Raw genomic sequence first — 22,699 nt, 5'->3', positions numbered from 1 at the left:
GAATTAAAGTAATGTAACAGACTTTGCTCTGAAAAATGCTTCCTTAGTGAAAATGCATCAGTGTTGGTGTAATTCTGACTTTAAAGTTTGTATTCACGAACTCAGAGTCATAATGTGATTCTAGGCCATTTTCCTGAAGCCTGTTTTAGACCATCCCATGCTGATGTCAGGTACAATCTCTGTATGTATTGAGTGTCTCCTGCCCAAGCAGGCACATTCAAAGGTATCCTCAGGGCTACCACTTCTTGGCCCATGAATGCCGTTCACCCACCCGTAGCCCTGTGTCTGGGCGCTTGATGATGATCTACACCGTCGCTTCTCCGCACAATGACGTCATCACTGCCCCAGCAACGTCCTGAACTTGCACCAGGGTGTGCAGTTTCCAAAACACCTTCACTCCCATTTCCATCCATCCTGTATCCAGCCCTGTGAACGAGCTATTATTCCCCCATCGTACAGATGAGAAGACCGAAGCTCGAAGAGGTCCCATGACTGGGTCTCGTTCATAGAGCTGGCAGAGGTGGACCTGAACCCCATCCACTGTTCCACAGTCGCCCAAACACGCTGACTGGCCTGAATTACTGGCTGACGTGCTCCTCTTCCTAGCAAGGCTTTGATGTGCCCTAAAAAAATACATTCAGTTCTCATCAAAGAGATTCTTTTTTTTTAAATTAATTAATTAATTTATTTATTTGTTTTTGGCTGTGCTGCGCGCGGGCTTTCTCTAGTTGCAGTGAGCGGGGGCTACTCTTCGTTGTGGTGCACGGACTTCTCATTGCGGTGGCTTCTCTTGTTGGGAGCATGGGCTCTAGGCACGTGGGCTTCAGTAGTTGTGGCACTCGGGCTTCAGTAGTTGTGGCTCACGGGCTCTAGAGCGCAGGCTCAGTAGTTGTGGCACGCGGGATTAGTTGCTCCGCGGCATGTAGGGTCTTCCCAGACCAAGGCTCGAACCCGTGTCCCCTGCATTGGCAGGTGGATTCTTAACCACTGCGCCACCAGGGAAGTCCCCAAAGAGATTCTTAATTCTCAGTAATGCTTTAGACTAGACCTCCAAAACATACACACATAACACACACACACACACACACACACACACACACACACACTGATTTCATTCATCAGAACAAGTCAGTGTCTAGTTAAAGAGTTCTTGAATGTTAATGAATGAATAATTAACTTTAACTGTATAATTAGCCTTTAAATGTGCTGAGACCCCCAGAGAGCATCTGAGAACATGCATAAGGAGATGATGAGCTAAAACCGGAAACTTTTGATTAGGAAACGTCAAGCCACTTGACAATACAAGTCCCTTTCCCCAAAGGGGCCATGCCTTGACTGGGGGCCATGGTGTCCCCTTCTGTAGGGACAGTCAACTTTGCCGGTAGACAGCCTTGGGGCCAGGAGTGAACGTTCAGGCCATCGTGTAGGTACAGGAGAGACCGACGGAGGTAACAGGGTCAGATCTACACGCTCCAGGAAGCTGCGGCAGCTCTTCAGAGCCGTCAGAGAATCTGGCAGGAAGCCGCTCGGTTAAAGTGGCATGGAGCGCACGTGACAGTCCTCCTTACTTTGCTCCTTTGCAAATTTGCAGAGAGGAGGTCTTATTTCCCCCTGTCATTCTGAATTACTGTCATTTTTTATCATTTGCTTTCCTTGAGGGCTGTGGGTGACAGGGAGAGGGTGGCAGCACCCACACAGCCTCCGTGATGCCTGGGGTGGGGTGGGCACATCACACAGCCAGCCCAGCACGGCATGAATTTTCAGACTCCGGTTCTGTTCCAGCCCTTGCACTGGGGAGCCGAGATGTCGTTTCATTTGTCACAAATGTGTGGAGAAGTGCTCGCCCTTCTGTAGGGAGCAGAGGCAGAGAGGTGGGCTGGGTGGGGCCTCTGTCCCCATCACGGTTCTCAGACCGGACCTTTGAGCCTCACCCACCCAGTGGAAGAAGCACGGAGCCAGTGGCAGCCATGTGGCCTGGTAGGAGCTGGGAAGGCAGAGACACAAATGGTCTCCCCTTGAAAAGCAGGAGGAGAAAACACCAAGCAGAGAAGCATCGCTGTGTTCCCTCCGGGTGAGCCCTCAAGCTTCCCGCTGACGGCTCTGGGTTCTGAGGGGTTCTTCCCTCCAGCGCCAGCCTCTGATCTCTGTGTTGTTCCAAATCCAGCGCTGCCAATTACGCTGCAGCCTAAGATGTCACTCGGTCTCCCACCTTCGCAGCTCCAATCCCCCGAACGCTTTTGGTCTAAATTGGGCTTCAGGTGGCCTTTTTCTCTTTCTGACCCCCTACCCTCAACAAGAAGCTGTGGCCATCTATGCCTAAATGTCTCCCAGACATGTAGGGTAGGATGTGTTGAGGGCAAGAGATGTTTTCTGTGGAGGTGACTCCAGACCTTACACGGCTATGCATCTCCTGGGAAAGAGACAGATGAAACTGAACGACCCACCAAATCTTTTAAAACTGACAGCTCTGCTCTGATCCTTCCACTTTTTTTCATAACGCTGGGCTTCACGTAGAGCTGTAACCCCCAGTCTGAATCTCAAAGCAGTAGACAGAGCTGTTTCCATTTATTCCACAAGTCTTATGGGTAACATGGTCACAGTAGTTAGGTCTGTGGCCTTTGTCATCAGACTGTGTTAAGTCCAAATGCTGCTCTGACACTTACCTAAGCTGGGCAGCTGTGTCCCTTACTTTACCTCTCAGTGCCTCCGTTTCCTCATTCCGTGGGGACGGCAGTAGTGCATCCATCTTTGCTCAGTTAAAAGGAGTCAGTGAAATGAGATAATGCATATAAAGTATTCAGGACTGGATTTGTCCCACAGAATGCATAAAAGTTGTAAGCTCCTTTGCTGTAAAATCTGAATTCAGTGGAACGCATCTGTGTGTCTTGAGCATCTGTTATGTGCCGGGCACTGCGCACACATCTCCTTATATAACATCACTTTATTCCCAACAGCCCTCGAAGGGCAGGTAACGTCTGCTCCACTTTGCAGCGAGAAGAATGAAGCTCAGAAATACAGGTGCCTTGTTCAAAGTCTTTGAACACAAAGCCCACTCTTGAGGATGTCAGTGAGTTTTACATCTTTTCTTTTCAGCAATGGGAACATTTTTCCTTCAGTGGGAAAGAGATCAAAGGCACAGGTCTTTGAGTCAGAGCAAGGAGAGCCCGGGGCCCTCGCTCCCTCCACCTCCCCGGCCCAGCAGGAGCCACCGTGCCGGCCGCTTCAGTAGCTGCCGGCCACGTGTGGCCATTTACACCAGAATCTAAATTAATGAAATGAAATAAAATTAAAAACTCAGGTTCTCAGTTGCACTAATCACATGTTAAGTGCTCAATAGCCATAGCACAGATATGGAGTATTTCCATCATTGTAGAAAGTTCTCCTAGACAATCCTGCCAAAGAGGGTTTGTGTACAGAGTTTGGAAATACTGCCGATGAGCTTCAGGCTGCCTCAGCCTCTCAGAACCCCACCTGCTCATAGACAACACAGGAGAAAAATAATAATAATAATAAATTTCCCTACTGGGCATTTGTGAGGCCCCGGTGGGACAATGTATGTAAAATGCTGTGCACTTTTGTCAAGCATTGTGCAAACAATGGCCTTGTCTATCAGACGGAGCTGTGTAAGCCCCAGGATGTTTTTAAACATGCAGGTATCTGTGGCCATTGCAGTTAGACCCCAGCTCTCTAGAATCATCAATGGGGGACAGAAATCAAAGTCCGCATGGCCCTGTGGTTTCCTTCATGTGTTGTCCTCACTTGGGTTCTGACGTGGCCCTGAGACCACAGAGAGTCTCCCTGGCCAGACCGCTCTAAGAGCATGGCCGCCAGCCCACCCAGACATGCCAGCGTGTGATTGCTTTGCTCAGAATTAACTGTGTCTTTTGCAGCTGTCCTCCCTCTGACTTGATGGCATCTTGCATTTGCAAACTTTGTTTTCTGAGAAAACTTCCCTTTTTCTTTGGGCTCATCCGGCTGTTTTTTGCTCAGCTGAAGATTTGTCATGAAATATGGTAATGATTTGCAGAAATCTGTGCCTGTCCATAAAATATGAATTTAAACTGCTGTTGGGCAACTCTCGTATGAGTGCCAGGTACAGTTTTAGATTTCCATTGCAGAAATGCATCAGTGTGTGGTGGGTTAACAGGATGGGGGGGACTTCCACCCCATGAATACCAACAGATGGCCTTAACATTTGAATGTACCTGTATGCACCTGTGTGTGTATTTGTGTTTGTTTTTTGAGGAATTGAGAGAAGAGAGTTGCAGGAGTCTTAGAAAGTGTTAATAAAACCCAGGTTCTCACCATCTCCATGGCAACATGAAGTATTGAGGTGGCAAGCACCCCAACTTCATTAAGAGTACACATGCTGTCCATTTGTCCTGAAGTCCTCAGGGTACACGTGTTATCCAGAGTCTCACTTTCCCTCTTGAGACTGACAGAAGGTGACTCTTGGCTTGCAGAACCGTAGAATGCCACAGTTCAGAAGGACCGCAGTGACAACCTCATGTCACAGATGAGAAACCAGCAGTGCAAAAGAAGGAAGTGACTTTCCGAGGTGGCGCCATCGTAGATGTAAATGTAGACTAGAACTCAGATCCCTTCCACCTGCTCCTCCACTGCTTCTGTCACACGCCGTACGGCCATCATACACAAACCAGCCTTTAAAAACTCCCCAACCTGTATTTCCACGGATCTCAGCATTGCTGGCTGTCCAGAAAGCGTGTTTCCTCTTGGTTCGACAGCTCTGTTTGCCGTTTCTGTTGACAATGCCCAGTTTTTCCCCCTCTTCCACTTGGATGATCTGATCCCCTTTTGATACTCTCAGAGTATAAAACCAAGTCTCCAACCCTACAGCCCTGAGACGAAAGCTTCAGAGTCTTTCTGTTGGTGAGACAAGCCTTGGAGTCTTGCCCCATCTCTGACCATTACAGAAACAAAAAGTTAAAATGAAGAACACAGCTGTAAACCTTCCAAATAGTTTTGTTCTCATAGGGAGTCCTTCAGCAGCTGTCTTTGGAAGGATGCAGCATTTTACATCCTCTTCCTGCCACTTTTATTTTATTTTATTATTTTATTTTGTTTTATTTTTGCTTCACTGTTTTATGTCTTCTTGTTAGGGAGTGAAGGGCAGTAAAGTTGAAAAAGTGTCAGGAAGTTGAGTACTCGCCCATTTAGTTTCCTACCTACGTTAGAGTTGAGATATCCATCCCCTGTATTCAAGGTTGATCATTTCAGCCTTGTTAAATAACTTTAAAAATTGGAAACAACATACATGCCCACCAGTAAGGATGCAGGTCGTGAATTAGGCACAGCCGTGCCTTTGAGGGGATTACTGGATGCTTGCCTTTTGGAGGGTGCTGAATGGAGGGGCAAGCAGGACCTCTGAGGTGATGGTCTTGTTCTCTACCTCAGTCTGCGTGGTGATTTCAAGGATGTACACACATGTAAAGATTTATCTAGTGCTTTATTTCATATAAGGCATACCTCAATAAAAGTAAATGTACCAAAAAATTAAAAAGAGTGCTCTGTTTACTGGCATAGAAATACACTCACTATGTGTGGGGTTAAACGAGAAAAGAAAGCCATTGGTGAAACGGTTTGCGTGGTGTAATTGTATTTGGAGAGTTGAAACAGGGTTGGCAAACTACGTCCCATGGGCCAACCTGTTTTTCGTAAATAACCTTTTATTGGAACAGAGTTGAATTCATTCATTTATGTGTTATCTGTGGCTGCTTTCATGCTGTGTGTTAATTTCCTAGGGCTGTCATAACAAAGCATCACAAACTGAGAAGCTTAAACAATAGGAATTTTTTGTCTCATACTTCCGGAGGCTGGAACGCCGAGATCAAGGTGTCAGCAGGGCTGTGCTGCCTCTGAAGGCACTTGGGAAGGATCTGTCCTGGGCCTCTCTCCTGGCTTCTGGTAGTTGCGAGTCTTTTGGCAGCATAACTCCAACCTTCCCCTGGCGTTCTCCCTGTGTGCGTGTCTGTGTCCAAATTTCCCCTTTTTATAAGGACACCGGTCACACTGGATTAGGAGCCGACCCTGCTCCCTGACCTCATCTCAACTAATTACATCTGCAATGACCCCGTCTCCAAATAAGGTCGTATTTGGAGGTACTGGGGGCTCAGGACTTCAACATACGAATTTTGAGGAAACACAGTTCGGCTTCATACTACAATAGAAAGCTGAGTAGTTGCACCAGAGACCAAGCCTGAACTATTTATCTCGCCTTTATAGAAAACGTTACCAACCCCTGTTTTTTTTTGGTTTTTTATTTATTATTTATTTATTATTTTTATTTTATGGCTGCGTTGGGTCTCCGTTTCTGCGCGAGGGCTTTCTCCAGTCGCGGCAAGCGGGGGCCACTCTTCATCGCGGCGCGCGGGCCTCTCCCTGTCGCGGCCTCTCTTGTCGCGGAGCGCAGGCTCAGTAGTCGTGGCTCACGGGCCCAGCTGCTCCGCGGCATGTGGGATCTTCCCGGACCAGGGCTCGAACCCGTGTCCCCTGCACCGGCAGGCAGATTCTCAACCACTGCGCCACCAGGGAAGCCCACCAACCCCTGTTTTAAAAGGGGTGTGTGTGTGTGTGTGTGTGTGTGTGTGTGTGTGTGTGTGTGTACACATGCATATAAAATTTGCAAAGTTGTTCACAAATTTGTTAACAGAGGTTGCCTCTGAGTTATGGAATTATAGGCAATTTTAATTGTAATTGTATTCGTAATATTTTCTGCATTATTTGGGTTTCTAAAAATTATTATGTAATATTTTTTATAATATAAATGAAACATCTTTCATAAACCTGTTTCTTTGGGCAGGAAGAGACATTCCTATTTAGTCTCTCTCCCCTTCCTGCGCGAAACCATCAGATTCCCTTGTCCCTTAATGGTTTACTTTGTTCTAATGCAAACCTTTCTAAATAGACCACTGTTCTTCACTGTTGGGAGTGCTAAGGGCAAAAACTTGCCAACCAGCAAATTCAACTGTTTACTCACTTGGGCATAAGGATTCTTCACGTCTTTATTTAACTGCCTCTTGTAACTTCGAGAGAAAAGGTTCTGGCTTTTGTCTCCTCATTAAAAATAGATCCTTTTATGATGATGGGATGGAGCAGTCATGAATCATCGTCTCCCGTGTGAAAGAAAGTGTGTGATGCTGGATCAGGCCTTAGGAGCTGGGCCCTGAGACGGTACCTCGCCTTCCCCATGACTCCCTGGTTTCTTGTCATTGCAGGAAACTGGACGCTTTCATCTATGATGCTGCGGTCTTGAATTACAAGGCTGGGAGGGACGAAGGCTGCAAGCTGGTGACCATCGGGAGTGGGTACATCTTTGCCACCACTGGTTATGGAATTGCCCTCCAGAAAGGCTCCCCTTGGAAGAGGCAGATTGACCTGGCCCTGCTCCAGTTTGTGGGTGATGGTAAGACCTTGGTTGACCCCCTACTTCTGAGGGACTTGAGACCCTCACACTCTCTGTTTTCCAACTGGCTTTCCCGTAGATCTTTGGGTGATGAGTTTGCTCACTAAAAGTATTTATTGAGTGCTGATCACATGATACCGCGATTCTTTAGTTTGCTCGTAATGGAAACCAATTACAGACGACTCAGTAAATTAAAAGGAGTTTATTTTAAGGATGCAGAAGTGTCTATCTCAGTGAATTTAAGAAAGAGTTGAGCAAATAGGTTCAGAGGAAAAAAACAGGAACCAGGGCAGTCCTGGGGCCTCAACAGCAGGAATTCATAGGTCCTCTCTGCAGAGCAGTGGTTCTCAGTGCGGGGCAGGGATTTTGCCCCCCAGGGGATATTTGGCTGTGTCTGGAGATGTTCTTGATTGTCATGACAGGGAGGCTATTTGATACCGGCATCCGTGGGTAGAGGCCAGGGGTGAGGGATGCTGGCAAACATGCTACAATGCCCAGGACAGCCCCCCACATCTCAAAACACAGAATTATCTGACCCCAAACATTAATAGTATCAGGGTTAAAAAAACTCTGCTCTAGAGCAGTGACATCATGTAACAAGGCTACAATAAGTCCCAATCTCTATTTGCCAAATTCTAAATTTCAAATTCCAGAGGAGGGATTCCTGATGCGTTTTGGGTCAAGCACTCTTTCTTGGACCCATCAGGAGTGAATAAGGGGTGGGGTTACGTTGTACTAACACAACAGCTCCAACTGTTATCCTATGGAGGAATGAAGGCGAGGCAATCTCTCTAAAGGGAGCAGTGAGCAGAAATCCCATGGGTTTCCACTAGAGTCCACCTCTCGGCTGCCTAGCATGCAAAAAAAGACTGTTTCCACCCTCACGGGGCTTACAGTCTAATGGGATGATGGTACTTCTCTACTCATAGCTGGTGATCTCACCGCAGCCCATTGTTCCCTAGCATGGTTTTTAGAATCCTCTCATGGCTCACATGGCATGCTAGTTACCCTTGGACTTGCCAAAACTGAGACAGGAAAAGCAAAGGCAGCAGAGATGGCAGGTGAACCCTTAAAACTTGAGTAAGTGTGAGTAGGCAACAAAAGCTCAGGGCATAGGGCAGAAGCTGCCTTCAAGAACGGTGGAAGCTATATTCGGAGATGGTGCCAGGACAGGCTACGCCTGTCTAGAGCCGGTCGAGGACAGTCTGGCAACCACCATGGCCAAGTACGGTATTGAAAGGGGCAGAGGTTAGTGCCTGTGGTTGGTGTGAATTTGAACCAAGTGCATAATGCCGTACAGTCTCTACTCCCAGAATTAAACCCTGGATTCTCACAGTGCCATCAAGAGATCTAAGTGTGTTTTATATTTCACCCCCAAATGAAAGCATCTGATTCTTTGAATTCCCTATAGGGCATTTGTACCTTCCTCAGATCAAGAGCCATGTTCTGTGCTGTGTCATAGTGATTTGTGGCTGTGTTGCTCAGCTGTAGCTGTGAAATCTTGGAGGCACACGACAGTAGCATTTGTTTTGCTCGTGGGAGCACAGGTTGAGTGGAAGAGCTCTGCCTCAGGCCGTGGTGGCTCTCCTGATGCTGCAAGACCATGGGTCATCTCTGTGGTCTCTGTTCCACCTGTGTTTATTCTGGGTCTCAGGCTGAAGGGGCAACACCTACCTGGGAAAAGCTCTTCCCTTGGCTCTGATGGAGGCAAAGGAAAAAACACCTACCCGCACGTGCACGTTTAAAAGTCTCTGCTTTGTCAGATCCACGTCGGCTAACACCCTTCTGTCCAAAGTAAGTCCTATGGCCAAGCCCAAAGTATACTCTGGAGGTATACTCTGCCTTGTGTGGGAGGAGTTTGGGAGTTAGACGACAAGGCATGTGGACACAGAGAGAAGTGAAGCACCCCTCCACCACAGCGCTTGACTAAGCACCTCCACGTGGGGTGCAGTTCTCGGCAAACGAGAGTCTTGTTTCCAGCAGTAAACACTACAGAATCTTGAACATGACAGGTAACTGGTCAATGAAGGATTGAATGGATAAGTACATGCATGGATGAATGGTTGGTGTCAAGATGCATTTCGTTTGACAGGAAACTTTTAAATATGATGGGTAGCTGTCAAATAAGTCAGTTCTAACTCTACTCCTACCTACCACTGCCGTCACTCTTGCAGCATCTATTATGAAATAGCAACGTATTTGGGGAATAGAATATGCCAGTCACCATACCGGATGCATTACATGTGTTCTTTAATTTAATATTCGTTGACAACTTTATGAAGTTAAATATTGCTTATACTCATTTTACAGAGGAGGAAACTTCAGCTCAGCGGGCTTGTGAGTCCCCTAGTGAGTAAGTGTCAGTCACTACTTAAGGGGCCTTACTCTGGATGGGGGTCAATCCTGTAAGACTCTTGTTTCATTCAGTTCTCTAGGATGTCTATCAAAGTTGGCTAATCAGATGCTTGAGACATATAGATACTTTAGGAAGAAGTAATTTAGTGTGTGTGTGAACAGTATCTATTGTCCCATTTACAAATGCTTCCGTGAAAGGGGTAATTACTCATCTTCAACTGAATGCAGAAATATTTACCTGATAAGGTTGTCAAGAAGACAAAATGAGAGGTTCTATGTAAAGAGCTAGCTGAGTACAGCCACCTGGAAATAGAAGTGGTTCAATAAATGCTGGCTGTGACCATCATCGCCCCCAGTGCCGTCAGCACCATCATCACCCTCCTCCCCCTCCCCCTCCCCCTCCCCCTCCTCATCGTTGTTGACCATCCACAAATCCGGTATTCAACACAGCCTGTTTAGTGTCGTGGTTTTGATAATACGGTCAAGTTAGCATCATGGAAATGCGGTGCTGAACAGAAAATGTCCTCTTTGTGGCAAATAAAACAAAATAAAAAGTAAAGGCATCCAGATAAGCCAAAGACGTGTTCTTTGTACGAGCAGGGCATCTAGATTCTTAGAGATATTTTCTGTCCCGACTCGTGGCTTTCCTGGCCAGACTCTCTGGGATGGGAAATGTGTCTTCACAGCTTCATCTTTAGAGACCGCCCGGCGGCAAAGACATTGGAGAGAAGATGACATTGCTCCAGGGGGCGTCTTACGATAATCTTCGCGGAAAGCCATGTCCAGTTCTGAACGTCTCTCCAGGAGTAAATACACGAATTAACACATCTGCATAAATAGTTCACCTACGCAGCTTCAGCGGGATTAATTATGCTTTGAAATTAGACCTGGAAAGAGCACAGTGCTGAGCGGTCCCCAATTACTATTCATCCTCTGGAATGGAGTGTTTATCTCTTGTTATAGAGTAGCTTTGGTGGACGATAACAAGTCTAATGAGCGTGAAAAGTATAAAAAATTTTCCTAATGAGCTGTGTAAATATAACCTTTGAATGGAGTGTTTGGTTATTGTGGAAACCTCTTATATGAAACCTGCCAGGCGTTTCCCTAGGAAACGGGCTACTGATCTCCCTTAAGAGACACACAGGATCCCAGTAAGACCTTTCCTTCCTTTTCCTGTCTAACTGTCATGTTCTTTCTGAAACGGTGGAGTGCACCATGGGGACACTCAAAGGTACTTTTCAGCATTGATCATCAATGCCCAACGTTTACTGAGAAACACACATTCTCAGGCACTGATGTTCCAAGAAGGCGACCTCATGGCCTTTTCCTTCTTTCTTTCAAGGATCTTACAGTCCAGTTGGTTGCCAATGTATGGAACTAAAATATCTAATCTCAAAGTATAAACATATTTGTAATAATGCGTATATATATATATATATATATATATATATATATATATATATATATATATATATATATATGAGTTAATATATACTATATATGTGTTTATATATACACATACATATATATACTCTTTGGTATCTTGGGTAGGTGAGAGAATGCTCAAGGAGAAATATGAGACATATCAGGTTTTTTTAATGGAAGGATGAAAAGACAGAATAAGTCATAAAACAAGTAAGATCTAGACAAAGATTAGAATAGGCCAGAGTTCACAAAGCCCCATTCATTAACTTATCCAGCAACCAGCAAGTAGCTAGTGGGTCCCTGTTATCACCCTGGCACCTAAGAGCTGACAGCTGAGTGAGAACATAAAGAATGAGTAAGTCTGGGACCTAAAAAAAATGGCATTTCTGGTTTCAAAGGAGAGGTTGAACAGGAGATCTCTTAGGCCCCAGCAAGCCCACAGATTTCGCAATGTTTTTCATGTGATTCTGGAATTTGAAGAGTCAGAAGGAAGATCATAGAGGTTAAAGCACTTTCGATGTATAGAGGCCAGCAAAAAGATATTAGGGAGAACAAGATGATATAATAATATTATTCAGAAGCAAGTGATGCTGAGAAAATAGAAGGAAACCATTGATTTTTTAAAATTTATTTATTTTTGGCTGCATTGGGTCTTAGTTGCTGCACACAGGCTTTCTCTAGTTGCGGCCAGTGGGGGCTACTCTTTGTTGCGGTGCACCGACTTCTCATTGCGGTGGCTTCTCTTGCTGTGGAGCACGGGCTCTAGGCGCACGGGCTTCAGTAATTGTGGCACACAGGCTCAGTAGTTGTGGCGCGCGGGCTTAGTTGCTCTGGGGCATGTGGGATCTTCCCAGACCAGGGATCGAAGCCGTGTCCCTTGCATTGGAAGGTGGATTCTTAACCACTGTGCCACCAGGGAAGCCCTATCATATACTTCTATAAATTATTTATATGGTGTATTCCATTGCACTTATGTTTAGGTATATATGATAGATATCATATGTAAATATTTGAAAGATATGACACATGTATCTCTTGTATTCATATTGTATTCTAGGATAACCAACTCAACCTATTTTGCTGGGACTCTCCCAGTTTTAAAACTAGTTAGTGACCCCAATTATATCGTATTTGGGCATATATGATAAATATCATATATGAAATATTTTCAAGATTCCATCTATATCATTTCAGTTGGATAGGTGCATTGGGTTCCCTTTGTCCCTTTTGTACTGCAACTTTGCAAGCAATCGCTTTAAAGACTCATTCAAATTGATAACAAATCAGAAAGGACCCCACCCTCTGCTCTTGTGTCAATAAGGAACCTTGCTGCAATAGACTCTAGAGCTTTGGAAAGCACCACGCCAGGATAAGATGCTCACAGGTCTTGGAGTGGGGGAGTGCTGGGGGGGTGGAGAACCCCACTCCCTGCTTCCGGGTGGGTCAGTGTTAGTGTTCCTGATTCCTTTATTTGTTGGCGGCTCTTCCATCCACTGAAGCTTGCCGGATGGCTTTTGATGGTGAGAGACCCCGTGCTGCCAGCCAGAGTCGAGGGTGTTTGTGTGATTGCAGAAGTTCTTTGTGTAGCTAATCAGGATTCTCATAAGTTGCTCTGAGCCACGGGGCGGGTTGCTAATATCCTCAGCACTGTCCTCGTCCGTCCGGCTCCTCAGCTTAATATTTTGGGCCAACGTCCGAGTCTCAGGGAGAGCTGGACACCCCTGCAGCCTGGGTGGTGAGGCACCCACGCTTCCACTCTGAGGATGGGCACATCTCTGCATGGCTTTTGCAGCCTGTCTTCTTAGGACTGGCTTCGGAAAGGTGTGGCGTGTGGGTTGAGGGAATCACTGAAGGCCAGCTCACTCCTAAGTACTTTCCCTGCTCAGCTAGCTGCCTACAGTATCCGAAATTCCACCATTTGGCACTTTTTTTCAGGTAAGCGTGGATTTTTCCACGCAACCCCCTTTAAAAAATGGAGTCCCTTCTTCCATCTTCTCCTGAACCCATTTCCTACTCTGATATCTGACCCATCCTTCAGCCCATGTACCCCTCCATTTCCTTAAAGACTACAGCTCTAGATATGCTTATAAACTATAAACTCCTTTAGCTCCATGCTTATAGCATTCTTGTGGCATTTAGCAAACCAACACAAAAAAGGGGTGCAATGGAAGGCTCTGTGACTTCCTAGCTGCATGGCCCATCTGTTTCTCTGAGTGCCAGGTTCCTCATCTTTAAATTGGAGTTGTTTAAGGATTGAGTGTGAGAACAAACATAAAGAAACTAACCCGGTGCTTGGCACACACTAGACGCCTACTCCTTGCTGGCCTCTCCACGTCCCCTGTCCCCTGCCGTGCCCCGCACCGTAAGTCCCTGGAGGGCACACGCTTTCGCGTCCATTCTTGTTGCCCTTTCGTTTCCCCTAGGACTCATTCCTGAGCTTCGCACATAGTAAGTGCTCAAATAAACCTCCATGGATGAATGAATAAGTGAGTGAATGGATTTGAAAACACCACAGATATACTTTTGGGGGGCTTATGTCATTAATTAAATATCTTCTCTGATGAAGGGGGTGTTTTTTTCTTTGGGAAGGACAGCAGGTATCTCTAGGGAAGAGACCCAAAGAGGCAATCACTAAATCACTGTCCGGTCTGACCCCCACATTCACTATAAGACAGGCAAGTTCTTCTGTTGTCTAATTTGTGTGCTATAGTAGGCAAATATCTCTGTTCTACTTTTTCTTTTTAACGCAATTTTTCTGGGAGAGATAATCAGCAAGATTATATATTCCCTGGCTTTTAGAACCGGAGTAGATCATAAATCGTTGGTGAGTTTGTGGTTTGTGATCAAGGAGGTGAATGAGAGAAGGAGTGTTTTCCTTAGGGTTTAGCAAACTGTGACCACGTCTCCAATCCAGCCACTGCCTGTTTTTGAAAGTAAAGCTTTATGGAAACACAGCCACATATATTCATTCAGGTATTGTCTGTGGCTGCTTTCGCTACCATGGCAGAGTTGAGTTGTTGCAACAGAAGCTGTAGGACCTGCAAAGCCCCAAATATTTACTGTCTAGCCCTTTATAGAAAAAGTATGATGACCCTGGTCTTAGACTGTCTGGAGAAAGACAAGAAAGGCAGAGAAGACTTGAAATTGTAGGTTCTTCCGAGGGAGGGGAAAAGATGTAGATGGAAAAAGGAAGAAAGAAGGGGCAGATAGGAAAGAGGGGCAGTGAATATGAGGGGAAGAAAGGAAAGAAGAGCAGGAATAAAATGATAAAGGGATAAAGGAGAAAAGAATGGTCCAGAAGGAAGGACAAAGGAAGAGACAGGGAAAAAGAGGAGGAAAAGGAGAGATGAGAGGGCAAAGAAAGGCAGAATGGGGAGAGGAGAGACCAGAAAGAGAGGTGTGCTGGGACTAGTCAGGCAATATTCAGCCTGGGCACCTAGAGCAGGCTGGTTTGTTCATCTGAGCCATTAGCCACGTTGCAGATGACACTGAACAAGCCTGGCAGCCGTCCGCTACCCCTTCTCGGCTCCTTGGTGGAGCTGGGCACATACCCCTGGCTGACTCACTCCTGCCTCGGAGAAGTCTAATCTGTCTCCCGCTGGCCTCCCCTGCCCTCAGTTCTTCATGACATAGGTCCCTGTGTCCTCAGATGACCCAGCAACACCCTATGTCAACCAGCAGCCTCGGACCATTTAAATAATGGTCAAAATAAGAATAAAATAAGAATGGGGGATCTGTGGGAAAGGAGGTGCTTTGAATCTGGGAGCTTACTTGGAGGGGGAAGAGACAGTTTTCCATGTCTCTAAATGGAAGTCATTCGAAGCTACCATTATCATTGTTATTTTTATGGACGTTTATAACGACAGGTAACACTTACAGAGGGATAACCATGGGTCGTAAGATAATCTGTCTTTATATGTATTAATTTCATGCAGTCCTCATGGTGATTCAGTGACCTGAGTTACGATGACGACTCCCTGTGTACAGCTTGAGGAAACTGAGTCACAGGAAGGTTAAGTAATGTGTCAGGCTAGTATGTGGCCCGTCTGACCTGGGCGAGCAGGCTCCAGGGCCTTCGTTTGAACCATTATGCTATATTGCTTCTCCTTTATCTGCTATAACCCTCCCAGACATCTCATAAGGCAGGCGATACCACCTGGGAAGGGGCAAAGCTGTGATTCAAACACAGGTGGGTCAGCATCCAGCCTCTGTTCCTTCCTCTTTCACTGAAGGAACAGCATGGTTCGCCTGTAGGTGATACTGGGTAAAATAACTTGGCGACAGGGGTTGAGGGTGGGAGACAAAGTGACCTACGTTTTCTCCATCTTTCCACGGAGAAGGAGACTCGTCCATGCCCCAGGCACTGGCACCATGGGGACAGGCTCAGCCTAATTTTTGAGCTCATTCAACCCTGGCAGTTTGGGGAAAACTGAGGACCCAGAAGCAAGAGATGAGAAGGAATGAAACAAGGACAGGTTGTAATTAAGAGGAGTCAGATGTTTGGCCCCGATACAGGCTTGCAGAGCAGCCTCTCCAGGTTCACAAAGACCTTCTTGGTTGCTGGTATTGCTTGCTCCCCACAGAGATTCTCGGAGCTGCATAATCCCCAGCATTTCAGAAAGTTATTGTTCCTTGCTAAACGTATTTTAATCAAATTGAGACTTCAGAGGTGGAAATCACAGTTTGGGCTGAGCAGGGCTACTCTGTAAATCACAAACTTTGTAATCAAGTTAGCAAAGGCCAGGGACCGTAGACAAAGCCCCCCAATTTATTCACACATTTGCTCATTCATTCATTCATTCTCCCTCTAGACATTCATCAACAAAGAATAACTGAGCAGCTTCCAAGCTCCAGGTGGTGGGACATAAAAATGATTAAAGGCTTTTGCTCTATTGCCTTCACAGTTACCTTACTTATAAAGATGCTTTTAGCACTTCTGTGTTCATCAGACTCACTGGGGGAGCCTGTTGAAAGTACAGATACCTAATTTTTCACCCCACAGGGCATTTTTACATCTTCTCTGGGTGATTCTAACACACGGTAAGACTTAAGAACCACTCTTTAGAATAACAGTATTTAGCATTTAGAAGCCTCTTATTCTCTGATTAGCAAGTACTGGATATTAATGTCAGTGGCCAATAGACCCCACCCACTTGGAGTCTATGAAGTTGGATGTTGGCCCTGTGTTTTATTCATCCTCCTTCTCTCAGGTCTCTTACTTGAGTTTCCATATCCAGAGACCTTGGTGATTGTGAAAACCCAAAGAAGAAATGGTGTGGAACTTGTGTCAGCCTGCACGCTGACCACAAAAAGGAACATAGGAGATACTGGGTTAGACTGTAAACAGAAGTAGTCAAATAGGCTTGAATGTTTCTCATTCAGAAAGGAACAAAATAGACATGAAAGTGTTTGTTGCTTCCAAAGATTTCGTTGTCATGTATTGACCATAGTAACAGCATTAAAAAAAAAAAAAAGCAGGCAAGACTGAAAGACCCACATTGGGGCAGAAAATGAGCCAGTGTTTCTGTTGATTAAATTAGATCCGGAACCAGGTTTGGGTTGGATGGTTGTCCTGATTCCTGACACATGCAGATGTGGTCTCATTGGAAACCACCAGGGACATGTGGCCAGAAACCATTACTGATGAGTTGACTGAGTCTAATTTTTTCCTATGGATTTCATTAATGCTCCCACTCTATGTGGGTGACTTTTACATGCACCCAGACCTCATTTATACACAAAATAGCAGCTTTGATGATATATATATATATAGATATAGATAGATATAGATATAGATATAGATATAGATATAGATATAGATATAGATATATAGATATAGATATAGATAGATATAGATATAGATATACACATACATACATATACATACATACATACACCCAAAGGGGGTGATGATTAAAATGACCATTTTGATGCCCAGCAACTAAGTCACTTTGAGCTTCCTATGACCTAAAAACTAAGTCCAGGGCAAAGCACTCATTCGGAAATGAAATGTTTTCAAAGGAAGAAATGTGTCAATCCTAAGCCTAGAGTAGCAATAAAGGACTTAACTGCTTCTTCACTGGCCTGTGACCAGATGGTACCATAAAAATTAGACTTGTTTATCTCCCTCCTAATTTTAACTAGAGACATATTTGGAATAACAATGGAACGGCACTTACTGAGGAAACAGATAACATCCATAAATATCCTGGAGAGCCATTGACTCTCCCTTTCTTTCAAAGCTCGGAGGGTTTTTATCTGTGTAAGTTCACAGTGAATTTCCCGATAGGTCTCTTGAGATCCAGAGTTGCAGTGTTTATTATCAATCTGACAACAGGATTAGAACAAGGTCAGCGATGCCATCTTCCTGCCTGACAAGCAGTGAATCGGTCAAACCAGGGAAAGTCAAATGTCGGGAGAACCATCAGAGGTGAAATAAGACATATGAATGGTTTGCTGGTAAGTCAAACACTGATGTCACAGACCCTTATGTAGGATTTACGGGGTGGATAAACAATGACCTCAAGTCCCCCTCAGTCCACCTTTTTTTCAATAAATTTATTTATTTTTGGCTGCGCTGGATCTTTGTTGCTGCATGTGGGCTTTCACTAGTTGCGGCGAGCAGGGGCTACTCTTCATTGTGGTGCGCGGGCTTCTCATTGCAGTGGCTTCTCTTGTTGCAGAGCACGGGCTCTAGGTGCGTGGGCTTCAGTAGGTGTGGCACGCGGGCTCAGTAGTTGTGGTGCACGGGCTTAGTTGCTCTGAGGCATGTGCGATCTTCCCGGACCAGGGATGGAAGCCGTGTCCCCTGCACTGGCAGGCAGATTCTTAACCACTGTGCCACCAGGGAAGTCCCAGTCTACATTTTTTTAAACACTTTAATTTGGAAAGGCAATATAATATACGTATAAAATCACCCCAACCTACTACCTTAACATAATTGTTTTCAATTTATATATTACCTTCTGAACCTTGTTACTTACAGACACATTTCTTTAAATAAGTATAACTATTGGTTATATACACTTTTATGTTCTACTGTTTTCATTTACCAGTATATTTTAAACATTTTTGAATGGCATTACATAATCTGGTCCTCACAATTATTTTAATTTTTGCCTAAAATACCATAATCATTATTAAGCCATAATTCATTACATTATTTTCCTAATGTTAAACACTTCATTTTTTTCCTAATGTAGATAATGCTGGAATGAACATCTTTCTGCCCATTGTTTTTCTCTTTTGAATTTGTTTATTTGTAACAATCTCTTAGATGTAGATTTTGAAGCGTTAATGGCTGTAAACATCTCTAGGAGCCTCACTCTATAGTCTCATATTAATGCCCCAAAGGTTTGTCTCCATTGAAAAGTGCTTCTAATAATGAATCAATGGACCAATTTTACAATAGCCTAGCAGCATCGAGTGTTATCATTTGTTTTGACATTTTAGGAGGTGCAATGTTGCCTTAATTTGAATTCCTTCAGATACTGAAAATGGGGGGAAAAAGTGAGTTGTCTTTTCATCTTTTGGGGGCATTTAACTATCTTTACATACAAATTTTAATGGACATTTTGTATATCCTGGTAATTTATTACAACTTTGGTGGTACCATTTCACACACAAAAAAGTCGTAAATGTAACAGCTTGGCATGCAGTTAAGAACAGAGGCTCTGGGTTCAAATATAAGAACTGATCTTTACCAGCTCTATGACCTTGGGAAATTTACTTACCCTTTTTAAAGGCCAGTTTCCTCCTCTTTCAATTGGGGATTGTAATGGCACCAGTCTCACCAAGTTAAATAGTATAATTGGTATATACCCATCAAACAGTAGGTACCCAGTAAATATCATAGCTGATAAGATTAAATTGGGATTTATTCTTGTTCACATATATATTATTTTTTAATCAATTTATTTCCGTTTTTGATTGCTTAAATCAGGATCCTGCAAATTATGGCCCACATTGGCCCGTTGCCTGTCTTTGTAAATAAAGTTTTATTGGAACACATCCCATCCATTCATGCACTTTGTGTTTTTATGGCTGCTTTCGAGCTGCAAGGTCAGAGCTGAGTAGTTGTGACAGAGACTGTATGGCTCGTAAAGCTGAAAATATTTACTAATTAGCCCTTTACAGAAAAAGATTGCTGACCTCTGGCTTAAATTATAAAAGTAAAACATCTTCTTGTTAAATAATTCCAATAATATGGAAGAATTTAACATAGCTCATGCCCCTTCATCCTTTAAGACATTTTTCTTTGTTAAAAAAAAAGTTCATATTTCTTTAAAAATGAGGTTTTTCTTTTCTGTTTAGAAAGTCAGCTTCCTTCCATTTTCTTGTTATTCCCCCTCTTGACCCCCAAAGTGGAAGAACACCTTAGACCTCTACTATGCCACTCTTCTTTTTTTTTTTTCCCTTCTGTGGACTGTAATATACAGTCAACCCTGGTATCAGTGGAGACTGGTTCCTTTGGTTCCCTCAGATACCAAAATCCGCAGATGTTCAAGTCCCTTATATAAATGGAGTAGTATTTGCATATAACTTATGCACATTCTCCCACAGACTTTAAATCATCTCTAGGTTACTTTTAATACCTAATACTATGTAAATGCTATGTTAATAGTTGTAAATACAATGTAAATGCTATGTAAATAGTTGCAGCTGCACTGCAAATCCAAGTTTTTCTTTTTGGAACTTCTTGGAATTTTTTTTCTGAAAAATTTTCAATTTGTGGCTGGTTGAATCCGGGGATGCGGAACCCGTGGATACAGAGGGCTGACTGTACATTCATTATATTGCACAGATCTCAGTGCCCAGTTAAATTTTTGTATATCTGTGTAACTGCCACTCATATTGAGATCTAGAACATGACCAGCACCCCAGAAAGGTCCCTTGTGGCCTCTTACAGCCAATATCACCCCCAGAGGTAACCGCCATTCTGCCCTCCATGGTCATGGGTAGGTTTTGCCTTCTTTTTAGCTTTAAATAAATGGTGGAATCATACAACATATATTCACTTGTGTCTTTTATGACATGGATCCATATTACTGCATTACTAATTATAGCTTAGTGTTTTTTTCATTACTACATGGTATTCCATTGTACGGGTACCCTGGAATTTATTTATACACTTGCTTATTGATAGACATTTGTGTTATTTCTCATTTTTGTCTGCTTTGAACACACTTGCACATATTTTTGGTGCATGTAGGCACTTAATTGTTGGGGAATACACCAAGGAATGAAACTGCTGGGCCATAGGATGTATATACACTCCACTTCAGTAGATACTTCTAAAGTTTTCAGAAGAAGTACAACCAATTTACATTCCCACCCAGCAGTGCATGTGGCTCCTCTAATTTCTTTTTTTGTTGTTCTTTAATTTTTCTAATTTAATTTTTATTTTATATTGGAGTATAGTTGATTTACAACGTTATGTTAGTTTCAGATGTACAGCAAAGTGGTTCAGTTATGCACATACATATATCTATTCTTTTTCAGATTCTTTTCCCATACAGGTTATTACAGAATATTGAGTGGAGTTCCCTGTGCTATACAGTAGGCCCTTGTTGGTTATCTATTTTATATATAGTTGTGTTTTTATGTTAATCCCAACCTCCTAATTTATCCCTCCCCCCTTCCTTTAATTTCTGAGTGCCCTATTTCTGCCATCCCTGAGAGAGGTAAGGCAGGCTTGTATAACTGAATTCTCGGTGTGTTCCTCAGGGTCTGTGTGGTTGGATGTTGTTGTATGATCGTAGCCAACAGTTGAAAGACCCAGATTCCATTCCCAGCTTCTTTTATCTGGACCTCAGCTGCATCGTAGTGGAATGGGACGAGAGGATCGTCATGTCTGTCCCACACACTCTCCTGTGTTGGAATCTGAACCTGACTACTCCCCTACCCCACACACTCTCCCAGGCACCTCTGGCTGTGGGCTCACCCCCATCTGGTACTTCATACTTGGGATACAGGAGAGGAAGCCAGAGGAGCACCACCACCATTAGTAGGGAGAGGAGGCTCTCATCAAATCGGGACAGGCAAGCTCTCGTAGGGCACAGCCCAGCCCTCCCGCTCACCCCGCCACGCTCCACAGAAAGGGAAGCCGGGTCTTCTTCACCTTAGTTGTGTATAGCTCTGACAACAGGTACAGGATCCTGCCTATAAGGGCCCCATTTCTCCCTTTCTGTTCTTCTCTTTCCTCTTTCTTCCCTCTCTGCTCCTCCATTTCCTCTCCTCTTTTCTTTCCTTTTTACTCTCTCCTTCTCTTTCTCCTTCAAGCCACAACCAAGTCTTGAGTGCCCACTGAGCTCCCTGCACTGTCCTAGGCATTGAGAAATGCAGGTAAAATGGACAATGGGTGTGATCCCTTTGCTTAAAGATTTTACAGTCTCAGAGAGCTTGTTGATAGCACTTCAATTAAAAAGGAACTGAAAGGCAGCGATGTCCTGTTACTTGCTGAAAGAGAGAAGATATTTCTTGGCATGGGTTGTAGGATTATTGCTATCTTTTTCTTTTTTTTTTTTTTTTCTTACTTTCACAGCCTTTTAGAACACAAGGATCTTTCTGTGATATTAAAAGGCCCTCACACTCTTACACAGTGAGTCATAGGATGTGAGGACTATTGATTGAGAAAATGTGCAGTGTCAAAAAGTTACTATGAATCCATTTATGCTCACAAGTGCATACTCCTTTAAATGTATAGCAACTTGACCATCTGTAGGTGTGTGAGGCAAACTGGTGAAGCTGACTCCAGAAGGGCTTGGTGCACACAGGATTTCCTGGACTTCTTGCCATTTTTTCTGCAGTCTTACTCCAGAGAGTTATATTTCGCCAACTCCACCCTCTAATGGAAGATTGTGACCATGTACGTTGTTTGATGCTTGATGGAGTTGCCCAATCCTCTCTCCTCTTTTTCCTTTTTCTTCTTCGAGAGACACAGGTCGGGGACCTGTGTGCGTAAAATTCCCCAACACCAACTTGCACGGTTGATCAGGTGGCCTATGAGATCTCAGCCAGGTGGCGACAAGCAGCAGTGAGTTCTGCGACACTTGAGCTCCATCCGCAGAGCAGAGACCTCAGTTGGAAGGTGGTGCTAAAAACATTTATGCCAAAGACAGCCGTGTCTGCATCTAACTGGGTACATTTAAGCCTAGCCCTATTTTTATTTTGGTTTTGTGACTTCTCAGCATTATACAGAAATGGAATATTCTGACATTTAAATAAGGGAGATTTATCTTCCAAGTTCAGTCTATTTGTGTCCAGAATCTTGTACTGTTCCTCTCCTCCCCCCAAAGGTACTTTTTTCTCTCTAGCAAATTGTTCAATTTAAGAGATCATGGATACAGAGGTCCTAGGCTCTGGAATGCCATTATTTCCAGATCCAAGGTCATCTGGCTTTTAATCAAGAGTGTGGGATTAGTGAAGCCAGGGCCCCAAGGTCAGTGATCAGAAGGTCTGAATGACCTCACTCTGTTCCAAAGCCACAGACTACAT

At 44.2% G+C, this 22,699-nt stretch overlaps 1 protein-coding gene across 2 annotated transcripts in view; it reads left to right on the top strand.

Moving 5' to 3' along the window:
• Positions 1-22,699, top strand: part of GRIN2A (glutamate ionotropic receptor NMDA type subunit 2A) — a 365,558-nt gene that overhangs the window by 318,755 nt on the left and 24,104 nt on the right. For both annotated transcript variants that reach the window (XM_068566045.1, XM_068566046.1), the window contains exon 10: positions 7,236-7,423. In XM_068566045.1, coding sequence (XP_068422146.1) covers positions 7,236-7,423 — 188 coding nt within the window. The remainder of the gene's footprint in view (positions 1-7,235; positions 7,424-22,699) is intronic.

The sequence above is a fragment of the Eschrichtius robustus genome, chromosome 16 (assembly GCF_028021215.1).
Source record: "Eschrichtius robustus isolate mEscRob2 chromosome 16, mEscRob2.pri, whole genome shotgun sequence".
In the NCBI taxonomy this organism is placed as follows: domain Eukaryota; kingdom Metazoa; phylum Chordata; class Mammalia; order Artiodactyla; family Eschrichtiidae; genus Eschrichtius; species Eschrichtius robustus.
Note: the sequence above shows the minus strand (reverse complement) of the source record. Positions and strands in the feature narration are given on the sequence as shown.